Source organism: Rhinatrema bivittatum, chromosome 19 (genome assembly GCF_901001135.1).
Source record: "Rhinatrema bivittatum chromosome 19, aRhiBiv1.1, whole genome shotgun sequence".
Taxonomy (NCBI): Eukaryota; Metazoa; Chordata; class Amphibia; order Gymnophiona; family Rhinatrematidae; genus Rhinatrema; species Rhinatrema bivittatum.
The window spans coordinates 22,912,112-22,935,071 of record NC_042633.1 but is presented as its reverse complement, the minus strand read 5'-3'; the positions used below and the strand labels follow the sequence as shown (position 1 = coordinate 22,935,071).

Below are 22,960 nucleotides of genomic sequence, written 5' to 3'. Positions count from 1 at the left end.
TAACCCCCCCCCCCCCACCCGAGTCCGAGATCCGCAAAAAAGGCTCCCTGCAGGATAAGGCCTGAATCTCCAAAACCCTTCTGGCCAAACAAATAGCTACCAAGAAAACAACCTTCAAAGTGAAATCCTTAATGGTAGCTTTTCTAAGGAGCTCAAACAGAGCCACACACACGCCCCTAAGGACCGAATTAAGGCTCCAAGATGGATCAACAGCCTGAGTGGGAGAGCGCAAATGCTTTGCCCCCCCTAAGAAAATGCACCACATCTGGCCTACCATGGACCTTGCCCCAAAAACCAGCCAGGGCGGAGAACGATAAGCCCTTTAACCAGCCCATTCTGCAAGAAAGCCAGAAGCTGGGACAATGAGGCTCGCTGAGGGTCAATTTCTTTATGAGTGCACCAAGACTTAGTTTTTGGGTACTTGCCAGGTTCTTATGGCCTGGATTGGCCACTGTTGGAAAAAGATTGCTGGGCTTGATGGACCCTTGGGTCTGACCCAGTATGGCATGTTCTTATGTTCTTAAGACTTGAAAACCCTCCACACCCTAGCATAAGCCAAAGAGGTGAAGGACTTGCAACAAAGTGGTGATAACATCCTCCAGATAGCCCTTTTTCCTCAAAAGCTGCCGCTCAAAAGCCAAGCTGCTAAACAAAAGCGATCCGCCTGATCGAAAAATATGGGCCCTTGATGAAGCAGGTTTGGAAGCTGTCCCAGCCTCAACATCCACTGCTAGATTGACCAGATCCGCAAACCAAGGTCATCAAGACCACTCTGGAGCCACCATAATTACTCTTCCTGGGTGGACCTCTATCCTTCTGAGTATCGTGCCCACCAGAGGCCACGGCGGAAACACAAGCGAGAATGTCGCTTGGCCAAGGAAGAACCAAGGCATCAACCCCTTCTGCTCCTCACTCTCTCCTGTGACTGAAGAAGTGAGGAGCTTTGGCATTCTGCAGAGTTGCCATTAGATCCATGAGGAACCCCCCCCTCTGTGGGCAATGAGACACATTGCTCCATCCGATAGCTCCCATTCTGCGGGATCTAACCGCTGACGGCTGAGAAAATCGGCTTGCACATTGTCGGAGCCCGTAAATGTGAGAAGTTGCTATCTGAGCTAGATGCTGCTCTGCCCAAGACATTAACATTTCCGCTTCCCAAGCCACTGCTCGACTCCTGGTCCCCCCTTGGTGGTTGATATAGGCTACCGTTGTTGCATTGTCGGACAGGATCCTGACCGAATGACCGCTCAAAAGAGGTAAACACCCCTGAAGGGCCAAACGCATCGCGTCTTGAGACGATTGATGGACCACAACACTTCCTCTGATGACCATTGCCCTTGGACTGACTGGGACTGGTACACTGCTCCCCAGCCGGAGAGACTGGCATCTGTCACCACCATGGAATCTCCAAATCCACTCCACAGCCCAGATGACTGTGTGAAAGCCACCAAGACAGACTGGACCTTGCTGAGTCAGTAAGTGGTAGTGGAAGATGAAACAGCTCTGATACTGGATTACAGAGGGATAGCAACACCTGCTGAAGCACTCTCATATGAGCAAATGCCCAGGGCATGAGTTCCAAGGTAGATGCCATGGAGCCAAGTACCTGCAAGTAATCCCAGACTCTGGAGACCCGGGACTGCAAAAGACTCCGGATCTGAGACTGCAACTTGAGCATGCGTTCCTCTGGGAGAAAAACCTTCCCCATGCGGGTATCTAAACGTTCCCCCAGAAAATTCAAAATTTGTGAGGGGAAAAGATGGCTCTTGGATAGGTTCACTACCCAACCTAAGGAATGCAGGCGGCGCACCACCGCCTCCACCACTTAGGTCAACTTCGCTCGAATCAGCCAGTCGTCCAGAAACGGTTGCACCAGAACCACCCCCCCCACCCCCTCCTGAGGGGAGCCGCCACTACTACCATCACCTTGGTGAAGGTCTGTGGAGCTGTCACTAAACCGAACAGGAGAGCACAAAATTTAAAATGCTCTCCCAGGATCATGAACCTGAGAAATTTTTGATGGTCTGGACAGATTCCGATGTGCAGGTAGGTCTCCATCAGATCCAAGAACGCCAGGAATTCCCCTGTCCGAACAGCCACAATGATGGACTGCAAAGTTTCCATTTGAAAATGTGGCACTTTGAGAGCTAGATTCACCTTCTTTAAGTCCAGAATTGAACAAAAGTGCCCTCCTTTTTGGGGACCACAAAATAGATGGAATAACGTCCCTTCCCTTGCTCGTATGGAGGAACAGGAACTATGGCCCCTAACATACGCAGACGTTTGAGAGTTTGCCGCACGACTAACTTCTTCCTTGCCGAACCAAAGGGGGATCTCATAAAAAGACTCCTGAGTGGCTGAGCAAACTCTAAAGCATGCCCTTTTCCTATCACATTTAGGACCCACCGGTCCAACATTATTTTGGCCCACTCCTCATAAAAGTGCGTGAGATGACACTGGGAGCCCAAAGACAAGAAACAAATCCCCCGAGCTGCTCTCTACACCACTGGCGCCGGGGAGAAGGCAGTGACAAGGCTAAATCAAACGCTGTCCGAAACCCCAATCACAAATTTATTTATTTATTTATTTTTAAACAAACTTTACAATAAAAAACCAGCAGGACACACACAATAAGAAAAAAAAACAGAGACAGCCTTATCTGAAGTCTGGCAAAGATTTTTTCTTCCCCGAACTCCGGAAGGTGAGTTCAAAACTGAACCACCAGCTTTCAACGTCCAATGTGGCAATTGGAGCAAATTTGGGTCACCAACCCCAGTTCGTCCATCCCTACTACCAGGAGGGATGGTCCCACCAGGACCGGCCAACCTCCTAAGAGGGAAATCCTCTTTGAAAAAATCATTCCTTTTTGTTTTGTTTTTTTTTAAAAGGAAGTTCAGAACTGCAGGTTTTGCACCTCCTCCAGCAGCTGGAGACAGAGAAATACTGAGGGACTGCAGGTGGCACTCCAAGTTATAAGCCGGTGGTTGTGAAAATGTCTATGTCTCCATCTGCTGGAAGGGAGGCAAAACCCAGGAGTCTGGACTGATCTGGGTACGTACAGGGAGGCGCCAGTGAGGGGACCAGAGAAACGGCTGAGGGAACCAGGACCCTTGGCTTTCAGCCCCCTGGATGCTTTGTGTCAAGACCACCAGGGAGAACCAACCCCCTGCTTACCCAGCTCTACCAGAGGGATGGTCCACGAAGGCACCTGGCACCTCAGGGAGCTAATCCTCTTCTAAGCCTTTTTTCTTTTCTTTTCTGAACTGGTTCTGCACCTCTGCCATCTGCTGGAGAGAGAAATACCGAGGACAACCGAGGAAGAGGGTGGTGGTGGAGGCCAGGATGTTGACAGATTTGGGACACGCTTGGTTCAGACATGGAGGGCTGGTGCAGAAACAGGGTGGAGCGATGGGGGTAGCTATGGTTGGGGTACATCTGGAAATTTGTAAGTAGAAGAGAACCAGAGCCAAGGAATCAAGCCTGGGAAAGTGGATGGACCAAATGGGTTTCTCTCTGCAGTCCTTCACTAGGTTACTGTGGTCGTGGATTTGCACCTGTACCATCTGCCGGAGAAAGAGAATACTGAGCGACTGCAGGTGGCACACGGTCATATGTACCTACAGGACAGCAAAGCTTTTCTTCTGTCTCCATCTGCTGTAGGGGAGAAAAACCCACTCGTCTGGACTGGCCTAGGGACAACAAGGAGCTGGTCTTTCTCTGCCGTTATTCACTAGGTTACTGTGTGCTCTTTGCTCATGTGGTGGGCTCTTCCCCCCTGCCCCTTCAAGCTGTGATGCAAACTCAAGTGTGGACGGGTTGGAATCGGGAGGATGGGAGGACCTGAGGCTCAAAATGTTGGGATGCTACTGTTGGGAGGGTTGACCGTTGACCCTCTGGCTCTTCGCTCACTGCTCCTCCCTGAGCTCATAGATCCCAAACGACTCATCCAGGTCACCGGGCGGCCTGAAGGGCAAGAAGCCGGCCTCCTGCGCCATCTCATTTACTCGGGCAGCGAAGCTGCTTATCTGGTCCTTCTTCAGATCAACCATGAACCTGGAGACAAACATACAGGTCACCTGCTCACTTCTATAATCCAGAGGTGCAATCATTACCAATGACAGCCGAAGAAAGCAAAGTAACCATCCCATAAAATGAAAGCAAGTTACGGTACAGGGATCCCAATTCTCACCTCTCTCTCTGTAAGGATGTTACAAGGACTGGGGTCCGTTTGTGACCAGCACAGATTTCCCTCTCTCTCTCTCTAAGATTACAGGGAGTCCTGTCCTGCACTGTCCCAGCTCCCGCTGTGTATTCCCTGTGGATTTCCCTCCTATGGTTTAGGCTGTGTGTTAATCAGATTACTGGCTAACGGCACAGTCAGCACACTGGGACTTACCTGACCAGCTCTACAATCAGCGTGGCCCTCGGGGCAGAAAGCATCCTCAGCTCTGGCTTCAACTGATGGACCATACTGCGAAGAGAGGCAGAAGGAGAAGATCAGGGGGGGGTCGGAAATGGCTGCCCCTGCCCCCAGTCAGCTCTCCCGAGGCAGCTGCAGGGCTTACCTGCAGGAGAAGTAGACAAGGTTGAATAAGCCTCTGTACTTGGTCTTGCGTTGGAGCTCCGCTATGCCGCTGAGCGGCAGGAGATGAATCCTTACATTCTTCAGGCAGATGAAGTCTGGGGAAACACAAGCATTGGCAGCTTCAGAGCAGCGAGAAGGGGAGAGCGGTATGGATGCCAGGGTCCTAACATAGTCTCAGGCCAAATGGAAGAGGTCAGATAAATGCATATTAAATGTTATGAATGGCACCACAATACTTTATTTATTTATTTATTACTTTGATATAAGGACAATCTTCATTTAATTCCTCACACAAATAAAAAGCAGCCAGAACGCGTGAGAGCCTCCAGAGGAGAAAGAAAAGAAGGAACTACAGCATATTAGTGATTGGAAATGAGGTACAGGGAGATAAAGTGACTCCCCCCCAGGGTCACACACAGAGAGTCAGTGACAGAGCCGGGGATTAGAGCTGAGGCACAGGGAGATAAAGTGACTCCTCCCCCAGGGTCACACACAGAGAGTCAGTGACAGAGCCGGGGATTAGAGCTGAGGCACAGGGAGATAAAGTGACTCCTCCCCCAGGGTCACACACAGAGAGTCAGTGACAGAGCCGGGGATTAGAGCTGAGGCACAGGGGATAAAGTGACTCCCCCCAGGGTCAGACACAGAGAGTCAGTGACAGAGCTGGGGATTAGAGCTGAGGCACAGGGGATAAAGTGACTCCCCCTAGGGTCAGACACAGAGAGTCAGTGACAGAGCCGGGGATTAGAGCTGAGGCACAGGGGATAAAGTGACTCCCCCCAGGGTCAGACAAAGAGAGTCAGTGACAGAGCCGGGGATTAGAGCTGAGGCACAGGGGATAAAGTGACTCCCCCCAGGGTCAGACACAGAGAGTCAGTGACAGAGCCAGGGATTAGAGCTGAGGCACAGGGAGATAAAGTGACTCCCCCCAGGGTCAGACACAGAGAGTCAGTGACAGAGCCGGGGATTAGAGCTGAGGCACAGGGAGAGAAAGTGATTTCCCCCAGTGAATAGGTTATATACAGGTCAAAGAATTTCTCATGGAAACCTCACATTTTGCTTTTTTGCACACTGTTGCTAAAACGATTGTATATATTCAGAGAATTATGGGAAACTTTAATGCAAACAGTGATGGGAGAAAGAGGGAGCAGAACTCACCTGGCCCTCCCTCCTTAGGACCGTCCACACAGCTAGCTGCTTCTGAAACCTTCTGCTCTTCCTCAGGCTCCTGCAACGCGGCTCCTTCCCCCTCATCTTCCTCTTCAGTGATCTGGCACCGCGTGGCCTCGGCCGGCACCCGTGCGGCTGTGTAGCGCTTCTGGCCTATCAGCTCGTGGAAGAGGGCAGTGACGTTATAGTGCGAAATATCCTGGGCTGTCTGGAAGAGACACCGAAACGCTGTGCCACCGGGTGTGCCAAGTGAGGAACGCATCCCCTGCCCTGCAGCGTTCCCTGCCCCGGGCAGACTCTCCCAAAAGCCGGGCTAGAGAAGGGAGCCAGACGAGTTTATGGGGGGGATGGATCAGTCAGAACTATCACGGCAGGAACGGGGAGAGCTACTGCAGGGGAATGGGCAGCCCTGCTCATTCCCAGTGAGACTTACATGTACTCGCCAAGTCTCTGGAAATGGGCCAGTGATGCTGGGCAAGATGGCGCTGTGGTCCGATTCCATGTTTTAATGATAAAAAGTGATCTTACCCCGCCTGCTCCCACCGTCCCACGTCTGGTGCGCAAACCACCCCCAGCTTGAAGAGTTCACACCATTTACAGCAGCGGAGCTGGGAGTCGGAGAGGAGATGCAAGCACGATACAGCCCCGTTCCAATGTCCAGCCCAGTGGCTTGGGCTCTTACCTTGATGCGCTGGCCGTTGGCTGTTTTCAGCAAGTTGGCCTCCTCCGTCTCGATGCCGAAGGCTATATAGGGCCCCGTGACGATGTCGCCCCAGTAACCACGGACGGGCACCTCCTCGCCTTTCTGGGACACACAGACGCACGGGTACGTGTTAGATGCGGAACGGATTCCGGATGACACCATGCCAAAAAAACCCAGCTCCAGTCAGCCGCCATCTGCTAACTACAGACCTCCCCTCCATAACATGCCGTCAGCTACCTCTCACCAGAAATCCTTCCCTTTCCGTTCCGTTTGCTTATTTCTATTTTAATTCCACAAAGCCCCTCCTCTCGTTCTCCCAGGTGAGGTGAGGCAGGCGATACTCACATGCCTCAACAGCCGCCCTGAGGCCAGTGACTTGTTGGGTTGGTCGTAGATCCCCTCGCGGATCTCAAAGGCCACACCGCTCTCCCGCCAGCGATAGTACTCACGGTGACAGACTGCCCCCGCCTAGGGAAGACAAGAGGAAACGAGAGCTTACTGTCACAGGCTCTGCACGCTGCCGAGACAGAACTAAAGCATGCTCAGTGGAGGACAGGACAGGCAGGGAGAGGCAGCCGCAGATCAAGCCAGAGCTGGCATTCACAAGCAAATGGCTTAAGGATTGACTTCGCCTCCTAGTGTTGCTAGTTCACCCCGAACGAGCTGGCTCTGTTACCCTGCATGCATGGATTTGTAGTCCTAAGAGAGAAAGAAGGGAAAATGGGCTCTTCCCTGCTCATTTTCGCTCCTGTACTACCACAGATCAGTCCAGACGCCCGGGTTTTGCCTCCCTGCCAGCAGATGGAGACAGAGAAAGTTTCACGGACACCGCCTCTTAACCCGGTGCGCCACCCGCAGCTCCTCGGTATTAATCAGTTACCCAAGCAGAAAAAGACTCAACCAAAAAAATGTAACCAATGAACCCTACTGTATCTCCCGGAATGAGCAGAAGACAAGGAAATTCATAATTAAGGACTATCATCCATTTTAGAATCCTTCTTAATGAACTAAATGAGAAACCTGTGCCATTCTTCAGAAAAACATTACAGTATACAGATCAAGCAGACTCGCCCACAAACTCCTACCTCCCACCGGGCCGGCATCCAGATTGATCTGTGGGACCACAGGAATGAAAATTGGAAGGCAAGAACCAATTTTCCTTCCCCTGGACATACCCAGATCAGTCCAGACTCCTGGACTGATCTGGGTATGTCCAGATCTTCCCTAAACAGGGAAGTCCCGCTCAAAGAACACTTTTGCCAAAATTGCTGACATCTGGGGCCTGAACGTCCAACCGGTAATGTCTGGCAAAGGTATACCAAGATTTCCAAGTAGCCACCAGGCAAATCTCCTGTGGCAAAACCAGTTGGTACTCTGCCCAAGAAGCCGCCTGCTAACAGGACAAATGAGCCCTCAATCCTTCCAGGATTGGATGACCGCGACAGATATACACAGAACCAATAGCTTCCTTCAGCCAACGCGCTCTCGTGGCCTTCGACGCCCTTTGGCCCTTTTTTGCACCACTCCAAAGCCCAAAACGGTGATCCGACAGGCGGAAACCATTAGTGACCTCCAGATATCACAACAAGGCCCTTCTGACATCCAGGCGTCTCAATTCTTTCGCACGAGACGTATCAGCCTCCAGATTCGGAAAGGCCGGAAGCTCCACTGACCGACTCAAATGGCTCGCCGAAACCGTCCTCAGACAAACTCCGAAATCGGTAAAACGGGTCCTCTGCAGGACAGCACTCAGTGCGGACACCCTTCTGGCTGAACAGATCGCAACCAAGAAAACCACCTGCAAAGTCAAATCCTTTATGGTGGCCCTCTTAAGAGGCTCAAACGGCCCTTCACACAAACCGCGGAGTAACAAGTTAAGGCTCCAAGAAGGACACAACGTACAAACAGGAGGACGCACCTGTTTCGGCCCACAAAGGAAACGTACCACATCCGGAGGCGCAGCCAGAGCTGCTCCATGAACCTTGCCCCTCAAAACGGCCCAAGGCTGACACTTGCACTCTCAGGGAGCTAAAAAACAACCCTTTCGTTAGTCTTTTCTGTAAAAAGGCCAGAATCTGTACCATGGACGCTTGTCGAGGGACAATCCTCTGTTCCATACACAAAGATTAATACTGAGGAGCTGCGGGTGGCGCACCGGGTCAAGAGGCGGCGTCTGCAAAACTTTCTCTGGCTCCATCTGCTGGCAGGGAGGCAAAACCCAGGAGTCTGGACTGATCCGGGTGCGTACGGGGAACTACAGCTTCCGTGCATGCAATGAGGCAAAACCTCCGTAGGGTGTGCTGTGACCCTCGCCGCCATGCTGCAGGAAGGAAGGGGAAGGCGACTCACCCCCCTGTCGTGAAGCTTCATGGACAGGTCCCAGTCGAAGGCCCCCCTCCTGGAGTCATAGCGGCCGCCCAGGTACTGCCTGCAGCGCAAATCCCACAGCCGCTCTATCGGGAAGACAAGGGGATCCGCGTTGCGCCAGAATTTGAAGACGGCCTCTAGCTGGTCCCGTTCTTTAAACTCCAGACAAGAAGGCAGACATGGGAAAAAGAAAAAAAAAACATGAAATAAAAAAGGGGTAGAAGAGCGCTAAGAGCATCATGGTTTGGGCGGTGAGATATTGTATTACCAAGATTTAGGAACATTAACACTCTTATGGTTTATCTCCAAGTCACCAAGGCCTCCTCCAAGCACCTGGACCTGACAGCCCAGAGCAGAGGAGGTAAAGCCTGCAGACCCGGGTTCCAATCCCACCCCCAGGTCTGGGCACAGAGACTTCTGAACTCCCAGAGACCAAGGTTCCAGTCCTACCGCTGCCACCCATTGGCCCCCCTCCCTTCTCTGTGATGTTGTGCAGGTCACACAACCCCCCCCCCCCCCCTGTGCTAAGACAGAGGCCAACAACTCTACCGACCACATCAAACACTTTCCGCGGCACCACGCGCACGGATGGTTCCAGGGGAGTCAAATACAAGATTTCAAAGGCTTATGAGACCACAGCGTGTCCCGTCCATCCTCCTGCTCCAATAGTTTGTGTGTCCTATCCCAACCACATTGACAGGGCATGTCGGGGGAGGGGTCAAAGCGGGTCCTGAGCAGGATTGTTTTTTCAGAATTTTGCCTTCGTGTGTGTGTGTGTCCTGCAGACGTAGACTCCGTCAGTTCCTCTTGTTTTTTTTGCCTGTGCGGTGCCATGAGAACCACCGTCCTCTCTGTCCCTTCAACGGAGGCCAGGGGCCAGGGCTGGGAAGGAAACCCAGCAACAAGGCAGAAAGCCAACCGTTGCTTGCCAGGCCTGGTCCTAATGCTGAAACAGTCAGAGACTGGCAGCGTCAAGGGGTCATTTTTCCAGATCGGGTGGGGGGAAACAGGTGCCTCGTTCACTCTCCAATTTCACGGCTTTTGATGTCATTATCTTGCTGTGGGCCCAGAGGAGTGCTGCCAAGGGCCGAGAAACTCACCAGCAGGAACTAGATTGCTGCTCTGTGAAATCTATTAAGTGAGGGAATTATTAAACTAAAGAGAAAAAGACTAGACAGGACGGCCAGACAGAAGAGGGCATCCCACGGATCCCTAAGGATTCAGCTCAGCTCGTAATTTCCCATAATGGAAGACCCTGTCCCCTGCAGGCCGGGCAGCGCGTTCTAGTCCATTTCAAGAGGCAGCTCATAGCTGGATTGCTAAAGTACACCCTCCCCCCCTCTCTTTCCCACACCTACACAATTTCCATTTCAGAGGCCAGGGAAGGCTTCAAAGCAACTTCCAGCAGTAAAACAGGGCCGAGGACCGTCAAAGACCTGGACTCAGAAAAAGCTGGTGGGTGTGGGGATTATTCATGTCTCAGTAACTGGATAAAAGGGGGGAACACCACATTCCTATGGAGCGAGCGACCACGGCCCTGGTTACCCTGCTCACCTTCAGCGCGGACAGATCTAGCAGCGGCAGGCTGCGCTGCTGAAACTCCAGGTCCGTGACGTAGCGGATGAAGAGGTCTGCCTTCTCCTGCAGGTACGCCGCCGTCTGACTGCGGATCAGGCTATTCCCCAGCAGCTCCAGGAACAGCTCACTTTTTTCTACGGAGGCGGAGAGCAGAGCACTCACAGCACCCAAGGGAAAAACACTTCCCCTGGCCCAAGTGCCAGAACTGCGCAGGCCAGCCCATGCACCCCCCAAAAGAGGCTGCGCGTGCCAATCTGCGTTATAGCCTGGCGGAAAGATGCTTTCGAACGCCACCTCTGCCTCTTGCCTTCGGATGGCAGGAGAACCGGGGCAGGCCTGGGATCTGAGAGAACCGGGACCCTGGCGTGGCCTGTCCACGATATCATGAACCATCACAGAGATCCCTAGCGGGTTTTTTTTTTTTTACCTTGTAAACCCATTTGTTCCGGACGTTCTAGAGCGAGGGCGAGGAAGAGCAGCTGCCTTCCCAAGACCTCCAAGTTATTCTCCATGACGTAGAACTAGATGGGGGTGGGGGAAAAAAAAAAAAGAAAGAAAAACCTTAAGCGTGCAGCAGAGGAGACGGAGGTTGGACGTTAGGGAGAACCTTCCAGCCCTGAGGTGCATTCAGGGAGAGGATGGAGTCTCTGGTCCCCTTCTGTCTGGGAGGGTTTAGGTACAGGGAAGCCTGCCTGAATACAGGGGATGGACGAGATGCCTCCTGAAGTCCCTCCCAGCCCCCCCACCCTTGTCCAGTTCTAGATGGCTCCTGAGTTCCCTTTACAGTTCCATCTTTCTATCACCTCGAGGTCCCTCTCTGTTCTGTCTTTCCAGGATTCCTTTCCACGTGTGTACATACAAGCTCTGGTTTTTCCACTGTAAAAGAGGGCAGGGGGATCCCGACAGTCCTCCTCCCTCACAGTTAGGGGAGACTAGTTCTGACACAGCAGGGCTGCCAGCATCCAGAACCTATTTCTCTCAGTACCTGGTAAAAAAAAATCTCTCTCTCTCAAGCACTGAAAGGCAGCAGCTGCAAGTCTCACCGGCCAGGTGCACCATCAAAAGCTTAGGAAGCAGGCGCAAACTGCTCTTTCTAGTTATTGGTGTTCTCTTCTCTGTTTTGTAGCTGCACCACTTCAAAGACCAAGGGCAAGGCATCCCGCCCTCAGCCTTTTCGGCATGGGCTCCTCGCAGCCGGCGGTAACTCACATTTAGCCTCCTCTGCGGCCAGCGGTGGGCCTGGCAGATGGTCTTCAGGAGATGGCGGCCGTCACCGCAGCCCACCAGCAGCAGGTTCAGCTCGGGGGCGGCGTCCTCTTCTGACTGGCGCAGGCTCTCCATGGAGGAGCTCAGACCTGCCGGGTTGGGGGGATAGGGGAGGAAGAGAAGGAGACGTCAGCTCCAGCTCATTCAAACTTCTGAACGAGAGGCGCAACAGTTCGGCTGACACCCCCCCCCCCCCCCCCCCCCCCCCCCCCCCCCCAAAAAAAAAAGAAACAGCTGTAAGAAGTTAATTTTTACCAAAATGTGGGCATTTATTGCATGCCAAATGGCCCTCTACCCCTGCAGCCTTATTAATAAATATATTTTTTTTCCATAGGCAGAGATTAGAAAATAAACTCCCTTATGAATAAGGCTCCAAATATAATCCACAAGATCTAAATTTAAAACAAAACAAAAAAAAAAAAAGTCTTACTGACTAGAGATGTGAATCGGAACCGGAATCGGTTCGGATTCACATGTGGGGTTTTTTTCATCGGGCCCAATCGCGGTTTTGTTTATTGGCTGCGCCCGAGCCGATAAAAAAAAAAACCCATTTCGACCCTTTAAAACTAATCCCTTTGCTTCCCCCACCCTCCCAAAAATATTTTACAGGTACCTGGTGGTCCAGTGGGGGTCCCGGGAGCGATCTCCCGCTCTCGGGCCGTCGGCTGCCACTAATAAAAATGGCGCCGATGGCCTTTGCCCTTACCATGTGACAGGGTATCCGTGCCATTGGCCGGCCCCTGTCACATGGAGGGAGCACTGGATGGCAGGCGCCATCTTTAAAAATGGCACGGGCCATCCAGTGCCGAAGCAAGCCCCTTTTGCCCAGCACCGGCCAATCGGGGAGCGGAGAATGAACATTTTACAGCATCCGGGGGGAGTGACTCGAGGAGCGAGGGTGCGGAGAATCAATTTCTACGGCGTCCGAAGCTGAGGGTGAGTGACTCGGGGAGCAAGAGCGCATCGGCCAATCGGGGAGCGAGAGCGCAGGGAATCCACCAGACGCTGTAAATTTGGATTACCGGCGCATAGGACGCACTCCTTATTTTTCACCTATTTTCAGGGGAAAAAAGTGCGTCCTATACGCCGGCAAATATATGCCCTATAAAGACGACACCCGGCATATAAGATGACCCCCGACTTTTGAGAAGATTTTCAGGGGTTAAAAACTCGTCTTATACGCCGGAAAATACGGTAGTTTTAAAGGGTCTGGGTGGGTTTAGGGATTATTTTTGTGTGCCATTTTTCCCGCCCTCTCCCAAAACGAGAAGAGAACCCCCACGATCAATATCGTGGGGTTTTCCTATCGTTTCGGGGGAGCCCCCGATTTCTGACGATTTTGAAAATATCGACGATATTTTCAATCGTCCGAAGCCCGAGTCACATCCCTATTACTGACCCCAAAAAGGCCATCAGAGCAAACCTCTAGAGTAACATCTATCACTTACAGCAAAGATGCCTGCTTAGCCCTCAAGAGCCCCAAACACGCCTGGAAAGAGGAAAATGGGTTCTTACCTGATAATTTTCGTTCCTGTAGTACCACGGATCAGTCCAGACTCCTGGGGTTATTCATCCCTGCCAGCAGATGGAGACAGAGAACATTTTACTGACACTGCTTCATAATCCCCAACGCCACCTGCAGTTCCTCAGGATTGACCTTTATCCAATTACTCCGGCCACCCAGCCTAACGACTATAGGTGCTTCAGCACCTTTTGCACCAACTGCCAACAGACGATTTCCGACTCTGCCCGAATGAGCCAGTCATCTAGGTACAGATGCACCAGCACCCCTTCCCTTCTTAAAGTCTCCGCCGCCGCCACCACCACCACCTTGGTGAAAGTGCAAGGTCTCCTCCGGTAAAGGATAGATCTCAGACATAGCTCTGCCAACTCTCAGGCCAGATTCCGGAGTATCCTACTCCCGAATTAACAGCTTCTTTACTGACTTATGGAAGGGAACCGCCTTTGCTGGTCCACGCAGCCATCCAGCACCGGATCTGCTCCCTCCAAGTCAGACTCTTCCTGCGTCACCTTGAACTCCAGTTCCTGCAGAACCCATAGAATTAGTGGCCAGAGCTCCTCTCTGCGAAAAAGACGTACCACCTTAGGATCATCTCCTTCAGCCAGAGGAGCTTCCCCTGGAGACGCCTGCAAATCTTCTGAACTATCGGTATCCCCCTGCGGATCAGCAGACCCTGAAGGACAGGCCCAACACATGCCACACCCCGTTAGTCCACTTACACTTCACGGGGCCCAGCTTGTGTCGGAACTTGGGTCCCTCCTAAGGGTCGAAAGCACAACCTACCAGGACCCCCTGATGCCTTCTGGGCCAAAAAAAGCCTTATGCATCAAAAGAACAAACAAGAAGGCCTGGGAGTCCTCAGAGTCTCGGTCCTGGGCCATGTCATGTAATGTAAAATATTCTTATATCTATTTAATACCATGTTATAATGTAAAATAGGGCTGTTACCACCCTATTCCTTTAGTTATCTGGAAACCGATGTGATATCTCGATCGAATGTCGGTATACAAAATAAATAAATAAATAAATAAATAAATAAATGTCCCCATACATGGAGTCAGCCCCGAGGGGAAATCTCCCCCTGAAAAACTCCTCTTGATCCATCTTCATGCTAGACCCCACCGGGAACACATGCGGTGGGGAAATCTCAGACTCTCTGGAGGCCACTGGGAGCCGCATGGCCGACTCCAAGATGGCCACTGCTGTTGTGCTGCCGGAGAGAGCCACAGGTGAAGGTCTGGTCCGACACGCCGCTGACACTGCTCTAGCACGAAGGGAGGGTCCAGCAGTGATTCTGACGGTTAAAGCACAAACTTGACTTCCCGCAGGCCCGACAGGAAGCGCTGCATGGCATGGCTCCGACTGCATGCTTAGCGCCTTGCACCTCTGCACACGACCGGAGAGTTGAGGGCCACCTATGGAACTTGTTTCCTTGCCGCAAAAAACCTCCTGGACACGAGCCCCAGCCCCAGCCCGAGCACTATGCAATGCCAAGAAAAATAAGGAGCCTCTTTTTTTTTTGTCAAAACACAACTTTAACCAACTCAGACAAGGATACTTTCCTGCTCCTTCCAAGGTTTGTAGGCAGAACTACAGTAGGTCACCAGGCATCTCCTGTGAGCTGAGGGATCTGGACTACCAGATCTCCATCCCACCGATTCCCGGACAGAGCTAAAAAGGGTCCCCAACCCCTGCTTTTCTGCCTCAACCAGGGAGGATAGCCCCACCAGGACCTCAGAAGGCACCTTCAAGAACAAATCTTCCTTTTTCTTTTTCTCAGACTGCAGGCCTTGCAACATCTACCATCTGCTGGAGACAGAAAAATACTTAGGGTCTGCAGGTGGCACCCTTGGTTATATAGCAGTGTCAGTAAAACTTTATCTGTCTCCATCTGCTGACAGGGGTACAACACCCAGGAGTCCGGTCTGATCTGGATATGCTCTGGGGTGAGCAAAACTCATTACCGTTTTACTTTAACGAGTCACCGAAAGACTTGAAATTACTCCTCCTCATCCTAAGGGGTGACCCCCTCCACTTCACTTGCCCTGACTCCATTGTTCCTGAACAGAAAGGGTCCTCTGCCACTTCCCGGGGGATCACTAGGAGGCAAGTAGAGCCCCCCCCCCCCCCCACCCCGCTTCAAGGAACAACTTCCTGTTCTAGGAAGGAGAAAACATCCCGGGCTTGCGTTTGTCACCGCTGCAGAGACAGCCAAGGACTTACACTTCATCTGGAGGTCAAGTACCGGAGAGAAACCCCACCAGGTCACCAATCCAAAGCCTTCTCCGGTTCCCGTGGCCGTCATGGCTGAAGACAACAAGTACACACACAATATTTATCTATTTAATTTTGTAACTTGCTCATTCAAAAGGAATGCTCTAAAGCAGAGTACAGCAGATTAGAAAAATGTAATAAAAAACAAGCATTATTAAACAATAGAATTATAAAACCACAGCACAAAAAAATCAAAACGGGAAAAATAAGCCATTAAGGTGTCAGACTGATGCCTTATTGTTGGGGCTTTTTTTCCCGTTTTGTTTTTGTGCTGTGGTTTTATCCTGTCCAAAGGGTGAAGTTTTAACAGAATGTCTGAAAGCTAAAACATCACTAAGGATGCCAGGCACTGACCAACAACCATAAACTGTTCCTAGAACCTGGGGTGGACATTTTCCTGTGCAGGGAGAGGGGGTGGCAGGCGATCAGGTAGAAAACTCATCGGTTCCCTACAGTTTTGGGAGCCTTGCCCATTTCCCCCCCCCCCTCAACAATTTCTACGATCGCAATCCCATAGCCCCCACCATTCCCCTCTCTCCCCCTCAACGCACAGGAAAAACTCTCTCGGGCCGATACAGTAAAGTCTACCTTTGGGTAGGCGCTAATTTCTGAAAGCAAAATGTGCAGCTTGGCTGCACATTTTGTTTTCTGAATCGTGCAGGAATACCTAATAGCGCCCTCAACATGCATTTGCATGTTGAGGGCGCTATTAAGTTCGGCGGGTTGGGCGCACGTTTTCGGCCCCTTACTGAATAAGGGGTAAGGGAAAACGCGCGTCCAATGGCAGGTTTATCAGTGCGCTCCGTCTGTGGGGCCGATGCAATACAGTGCACTCACATGAGCACACTGTTTAACCCGCTGTCGGACGCGGGTTAGACGCTAATCCACCCCCTAATGCAATAGGGGGATTAGCGCCTATTTAACGCGTGTCAACACAGAGTGAATGAGTTAGCGCTCATCACATGCAAATGCATGTGAATGAGGCTATTTCTCATTCACTCCGCACTCAGATATTAGCGTGACCCCCTCATTTGCATGCCATGCGTGAAAAGTCAGCGCCTGTTTTCTGCAAAATTTATTGCCTTGGCCCCTGTGTTAAGGGGAGCGGTTTACAATATTCAGGGACCACCCTTTTATTTGATATTTCCCTCCCCCCAGCACGTGGAGAATTTTAGGCAGCGCTGGAGCACGCCCTGTCAGTAGCACTCACAGCCGCTGGAGGGAAAGCGCCCTGATGGACCTGGACCCCAAAGAAAGGGGCAAAAAGCCTCCAGCCTACCAATAAGCAGAAGTGTAACGGGCACGCATCCTGGTGAATGCCGGGCCCTGTCCCCCTCCTTTGCAGGGACACAAATGGATCTTGTTCCCGTTCCAATGAAACACACGCAAAAAAAAAACAAAACAAAAAAAGCACTGTTAAAGGGCTAATGTAGGATCACCTGAAACCCATACTAGGAAACAAACCTCAGGATCCGAGTTCACGGGCAGCAGCTTTCCAACCGTCAACTCCTAAAACATTAAAAAGCCTTAATTCAAATTAAACCAACAGCCTACACAAATGAACAAACAAACTAGCAGCTATCCAGGTTAAAACAATGACTATGTGCAGCATAGAAAGGTTTTAACTACATAATGTAAACCTTATCTAAATGCAATTCTTTATTAAAAGAAGAGAAAACTAGCATTAAATACATCATTTAAAAAGCCTACGAGCTTCTCATGACACATACAACGCACAAAAAAAAAAATAAAAAAAAATTTCAACCCAAATAAAAGGATTAAATTACAAAAGAAATGTATTAAAGCACCTGGAGACAAGAGCGCACACCAACGCAGCGGTTGCACTGCGCCCGCCCCCGGCCGTAGGCCGACCAATTGGAAGCCAGCGCGAGCGGCTCGTGTTACCCCAGGCAGCCAATGGGCCCAGCCGACTAGGCCCCCCGACCGTTGCAAGGTTGGTTGAAGGCGGGGGCGGGGTCGGGCTGCAAGCGCCGCCGTCGCCATGGTAACCGGGCCTGCAACTGGGAGACGGGGGAGGCCGCCATGGCGTGGAGAAACAGAAAAGATGCCACCCGCGCCAGCCTGGCTCTGACGAGCCAAGGGCTGGGGGAGCTCAAACTGCGCTTCTCAAGTCCGCTCTCCCTGCTGGGGGGGTTCACCACATTGCATGCAGAGACTTGTAGTTCTGATTCCCCTCCCATTGGGTCCTTGCACTGTAAGCCGCATAGATTAACAAGGTTGGATAGTGCAGTCAGGTTTTAACTCCCGGGCCACTTCCTGTTACGTTTTATTATATATGTTTCCTTATAAATGTTTTTTACTCTTATTGTTTTGATTATGATCGTAGTATCTGTAACCCGCCCCGAACATCGGCGGGCACAGGTAATAAATCATTAATTAATTAATTAATTAATTAATTACTAACTAACTAACTAACTAACTAACATACATTGCCAAGCCCTAAGCACAGCAAGAAGACTACAAGTCCCAGCAGGCAATAGGGGAAAACCCAGACCGGATCTTCTGTGGCATAAGCCCGCGCTTATCCCGCCCTGGCATCAGACCAGCAGCAGCAAAACTCACACCAGTTCATCTTTATTTATTTAACTTCCTTTTACTCCAGGCCAGAACAGGCCGATACAGTAAGGACGTGGTAGAAAGAGTGCGGCAGGGCCGGGCGCACCCACGTTTGCCGCACACACAGTTTGGATCACATACCGCTTGATACAGTATTTAAATGGCATGCAAATGCAAGCCGCGTCCAAGAAGTGTCCATGAAGCGCAATCCATTTTACTGTACAGGCGCTATCAGCGCCAGTACAGTAAAATGCCTATGCCTTCCTCCATTCCGTCGCTCACTGCCTCCCCAGCGCCATCTTGCAGCTTGTGACGTCACCCCTGACCCTTGAGCGCCCAATTTGAATGTACACCTCCCCAGCGCCATCTTACAGCTTGTGATGTCACCCCTGACCCTTGAGTGTCCAAATTGAACGTACAGGCGGTGCATGAACGCACGCTGTGGTCACGCCTGTACGTTCAATTTGGGCGCTCAAGGGTCAGGGGTGACGTCACAAGCTGCAAGACGGCGCTGGGGAGGCAGTGAGCGGTGGAATGGAGGGAGGCAGGCAGGCCAGCCAGAGCTGCCCCGCATGCAGGAAAGGTAGGGGAGCCGCTGCCCTGCCCCCTCCCGCGCACCCCCCCCCCCCCAGCCCGGGCTCTGCCGCTCTGGCAATCTTCCAGTTGTGCAATTTTTTTGGCATGATGAGCTCGCACCGCCTGTACGTCCCATTTGGTGCCTTGAGCGCCCAAATTGGAAGTACAGGCGTGCGTTCATGCATCTTCACCGGCGGGGGCTGCTGGAAGCCGCCTCGCGGAGTGCGCCCGATCCGCCCCGGGCTGCTGAAGCGGGAGAAGGAATGCTGAAAGAGAAAGTGAAGGGACATTTGTGAGTCAATGTCCCTGTCCCTGTCAGTGCGGGCCCGTACGGGAGACCGGCACCCATGGACGCGGCCAGGGCAGGTGAGCGGGGGCTGGGGGAAAGTTTGCCCGTGAAATTTCACGGGCAAACTTTACCGCCTACCCTCTAACGCAGGGGTAAGGGTAGGCGGTAATTTAGCAGGTTAAAGACGCGGCTAAACTGCAGGTTAAAAAGGCGATAGTCGGGGCGCACGTTACTGTATGGGAGGGAATAGCTAATCGGAGCGTTTATATACATATACATGCCGCGGGCGGAAAGGGTTACCTGTTGACTTAAAGAAGCGGTAAGGATGGGTTAAAAGGGATAGTGAATCGCGGGTTGGACTTACGCGGCCAAATTGCAGGTACAAAGCGGGTTAGAAACGGGGTAATCGCGGCCGCGCTTTACTGTATCGGCCTGTAAGTGAGGTACAAACATCAAAAGCATCACAACAAAATTAAAAACCTTCTTAATAATACTGCCCTCCCCCCAAGAACTAACCTAGCACAAACAACACTACAGCAAGCAAAATGCAATAAAAGAAATTTCAAATGGAGTAACCCAGACTTCATGTCACCATTAGCCAGCAATAAAGCTTTACCCTGATTTAATGCATCCCCCAGCACTTTATATGAAGCGCCCAAAGGAGAAGGCTGCACCACCACCATTCCACATTGGACCCACCCCCCCCCCCCCCCCCCCCGAACATCAGTTCTATGCCCAAAGAAAACCACGAGCGCGACTCCCCATGCCAGACGAAAGGGCAACACATACATAACCTTCACCGTCAATGGCCCAAACCGTTTGGGAGATAACAGAAGGCAGAAAGAAAATGTGTGGCATGAAGTGTGACCTATTCAATTTAGTCGGATACCAAACTTCCAAAGTTTTAATTTCGACAAAGGTATACAAGGAGGCGATATACAACATATAGTACAGTCCCCCAACTTTGTCGAAATTAGAGATTTTGAAGCAATCCAAAGTTTGGTAGCCTACTAATTAAACAGGTCACACTTTATTCCACACATTTTCTTTCTGATTTTGAATTATTTAGTCCAACTACCTTGTCCATAGTTGACCAGAGCTATGAGCACATTCTGTTTTCGGTCTTTGATTGATATTCTGCTTTTTCAAGCACTTCAAAGCAGCTTACATTCAGGTATTTTAGAAATGTCCCTGTCCTCAGAGGGTTCACAATCTCTTTGTACCTAAGACAAGCAATGGAGGGATTAAGGGATTTGCCGAGGAGCAGAAGCAGGATTTCAATCCTGAGCTTCCCTGGTTCTGCTCTCAGCCCATAAGGGGTCATGGCAAAGAAGCAGACTAGCCTTCCAGTATTGTTCCATGCCTACCTTGTACCCGGGGATCTTTTGCCATTAACTTGGAATAGAAGTCCCTCTTCACCATGCCAAACCTGAACACCCTCACAAAAAAAAAATAAAAGCCCTACTAAATATATCAACTCTTACTGTAATAGCTGACAATCGGGCCGATACAGTAAACCGTGCGGGAGAGCCGGCGAGCACCCGCTCTCCCGCTGCGCGCCCAGGCCACTCTCCTGGGCACGCGATTCACTAAGGAGAGGTATGCAAATTAGGGCCCGCGGTAAAAAGGAGGCGCTAGGGACACTAGCGCGACCCTAGCGCCTCCTTTTTGACAGAAGCGGCTGTCAGCGGGTTTGACAGCCGATGCTTAATTTTACCGGCGTCGGTTGTCGAACCCGCTGACAGCCACGGGTTGGGAAAACGGACGCCGGCAAAATTGAGCATCCGTCTTCCAACCCGCGGGCCGCGGGCAGATTTTTTTTTTTTTGTATTTTTGGGGCCTCCAACTTAATATCGCCATGATATTAAGTCGGAGCGCTATTTTTACCCCTTATACAGTAAGGGGTAATAGCACGTGGAAAACACGCGGCAAACCCCCCCCCCCGAAACTAATAGCACCCGCAACATGGGGGTTTGCCGCGTGTTTTCCACGTGCTATTACCCCTTACTGTATAAGGGGTAAAAATAGTGCTTGGAAAACGCGCGTCCAAATGGGGGCTAACCGTGTGCTCGGCCTGCGTGCACTTTACTGTATCGGCCCGAATGTTTCTAATCCAAAATAACATTCCTAAAATCATTACAATCATGGTATTCTATTCAGCTATTAAAGAAGGGGAGGGGGTCCCAGTACTGGAATAGCAGGAGGTGTTGCGGGGCAGGAGTGAGGTGCATTGGCAGAGCTGTGTGTGAGGGTCTCAGTACTGGAATAGCAGGGGGTGCTGCAGGGCAGGAGTGAGGTGCATTGGCAGAGCTGTGTGTGAGGGTCTCAGTACTGGAATAGCAGGAGGTGCTGCAGGGCAGGAGTGAGGTGCATTGGCAGAGCTGTGTGTGAGGGTCTCAGTACTGGAATAGCAGGGGGTGCTGCAGGGCAGGAGTGAGGTGCATTGGCAGAGCTGTGTGTGAGGGTATCAGTACTGGAATAGCAGGGGGTGCTGCAGGGCAGGAGTGAGGTGCATTGGCAGAGCTGTGTGTGAGGGTCTCAGTACTGGAATAGCAGGGGGTGCTGCAGGGCAGGAGTGAGGTGCATTGGCAGAGCTGTGTGTGAGGGTCTCAGTACTGGAATAGCAGGAGGTACTTGCAGGGCAGGAGTGAGGTGCATTGGCAGAGCTGTGTGTGAGGGTCTCAGTACTGGAATAGCAGGAGGTACTTGCAGGGCAGGAGTGAGGTGCATTGGCAGAGCTGTGTGTGAGGGTATCAGTACTGGAATAGCAGGAGGTACTTGCAGGGCAGGAGTGAGGTGCATTGGCAGAGCTGTGTGTGAGGGTCTCAGTACTGGAATAGCAGGAGGTACTTGCAGGGCAGGAGTGAGGTGCATTGGCAGAGCTGTGTGTGAGGGTCTCAGTACTGGAATAGCAGGAGGTACTTGCAGGGCAGGAGTGAGGTGCATTGGCAGAGCTGTGTGTGAGGGTCTCAGCACTGGAATAGCAGGAGGTGCTGCAGGGCAGGAGTGAGGTGCATTGGCAGAGCTGTGTGTGGGGGTCTCAGTACTGGAATGGCAGGAGGTGCTGCAGGGCAGGAGTGAGGTGCATTGGCAGAGCTGTGTGTGTGAGGGTCTCAGTACTGGAATAGCAGGAGGTGCTGCAGGGCAGGAGTGAGGTGCATTGGCAGAGCTGTGTGTGAGGGTTTCAGTACTGGAATAGCAGGAGGTGCTTGCAGGGCAGGAGCGAGGTGCATTGGCAGAGCTGTGTGTGAGGGTTTCAGTACTGGAATAGCAGGGGCTGCTGCAGGGCAGGAGTGAGGTGCATTGGCAGAGCTGTGTGTGAGGGTTTCAGTACTGGAATAGCAGGGGCTGCTGCAGGGCAGGAGTGAGGTGCATTGGCAGAGCTGTGTGTGGGGGTCTCAGTACTGGAATAGCAGGAGGTGCTTGCAGGGCAGGAGTGAGGTGCATTGGCAGAGCTGTGTGTGGGGGTCTCAGTACTGGAATAGCTGGAGGTGCTGCAGGGCAGGAGTGAGGTGCATTGGCAGAGCTGTGTGTGAGGGTCTCAGTACTGGAACAGCAGGAGGTGCTTGCAGGGCAGGAGTGAGGTGCATTGGCAGAGCTGTGTGAGAGGGTCTTGGTACTGGAACAGCAGGGGGTGCTTGCAGGGCAGGAGTGAGGTGCATTGGCAGAGCTGTGTGTGGAGGTCTCAGTACTGAAATAGCAGGAGGTGCTGCAGGGCAGGAGTGAGGTGCATTGGCAGAGCTGTGTGTGAGGGTCTCAGTACTGGAATAGCAGGAGGTGCTGCAGGGCAGGAGTGAGGTGCATTGGCAGAGCTGTGTGTGTGAGGGACTCAGTACTGGAATAGCAGGAGGTGCTGCAGGGCAGGAGTGAGGTGCACTGGCAGAGCTGTGTGTGGGGGTCTCAGTACTGGAACAGCAGGGAGGGTGCTGCAGGGCAGGAGTGAGGTGCACTGGCAGAGCTGTGTGAGTGAGGGTCTCAGTACTGGAATAGCAGGGGGTGCTTGCAGGGCAGGAGTGAGGTGCATTGGCAGAGCTGTGTGTGGGGGTCTCAGTA

The 22,960-nt window shown here is 51.9% G+C and overlaps 1 protein-coding gene across 1 annotated transcript; it reads right to left on the bottom strand.

Moving 5' to 3' along the window:
* Positions 1 to 17,366, bottom strand: DNAAF3 (dynein axonemal assembly factor 3). The gene is made up of 13 exons (XM_029584830.1): positions 17,274 to 17,366; positions 16,930 to 16,974; positions 15,415 to 15,498; positions 11,613 to 11,758; positions 10,831 to 10,924; positions 10,380 to 10,537; positions 8,808 to 8,984; positions 6,804 to 6,926; positions 6,438 to 6,560; positions 5,744 to 5,963; positions 4,566 to 4,680; positions 4,397 to 4,471; positions 1 to 4,053 (listed from the first exon to the last, which is right to left on the bottom strand). Exons 3-13 carry the CDS (start codon positions 15,494 to 15,496, stop codon positions 3,906 to 3,908), a joined length of 1,461 nt encoding a protein of 486 aa, XP_029440690.1. The 5' UTR covers positions 15,497 to 15,498; positions 16,930 to 16,974; positions 17,274 to 17,366; the 3' UTR covers positions 1 to 3,905.
* Positions 17,367 to 22,960: the final 5,594 nt, after the last annotated feature.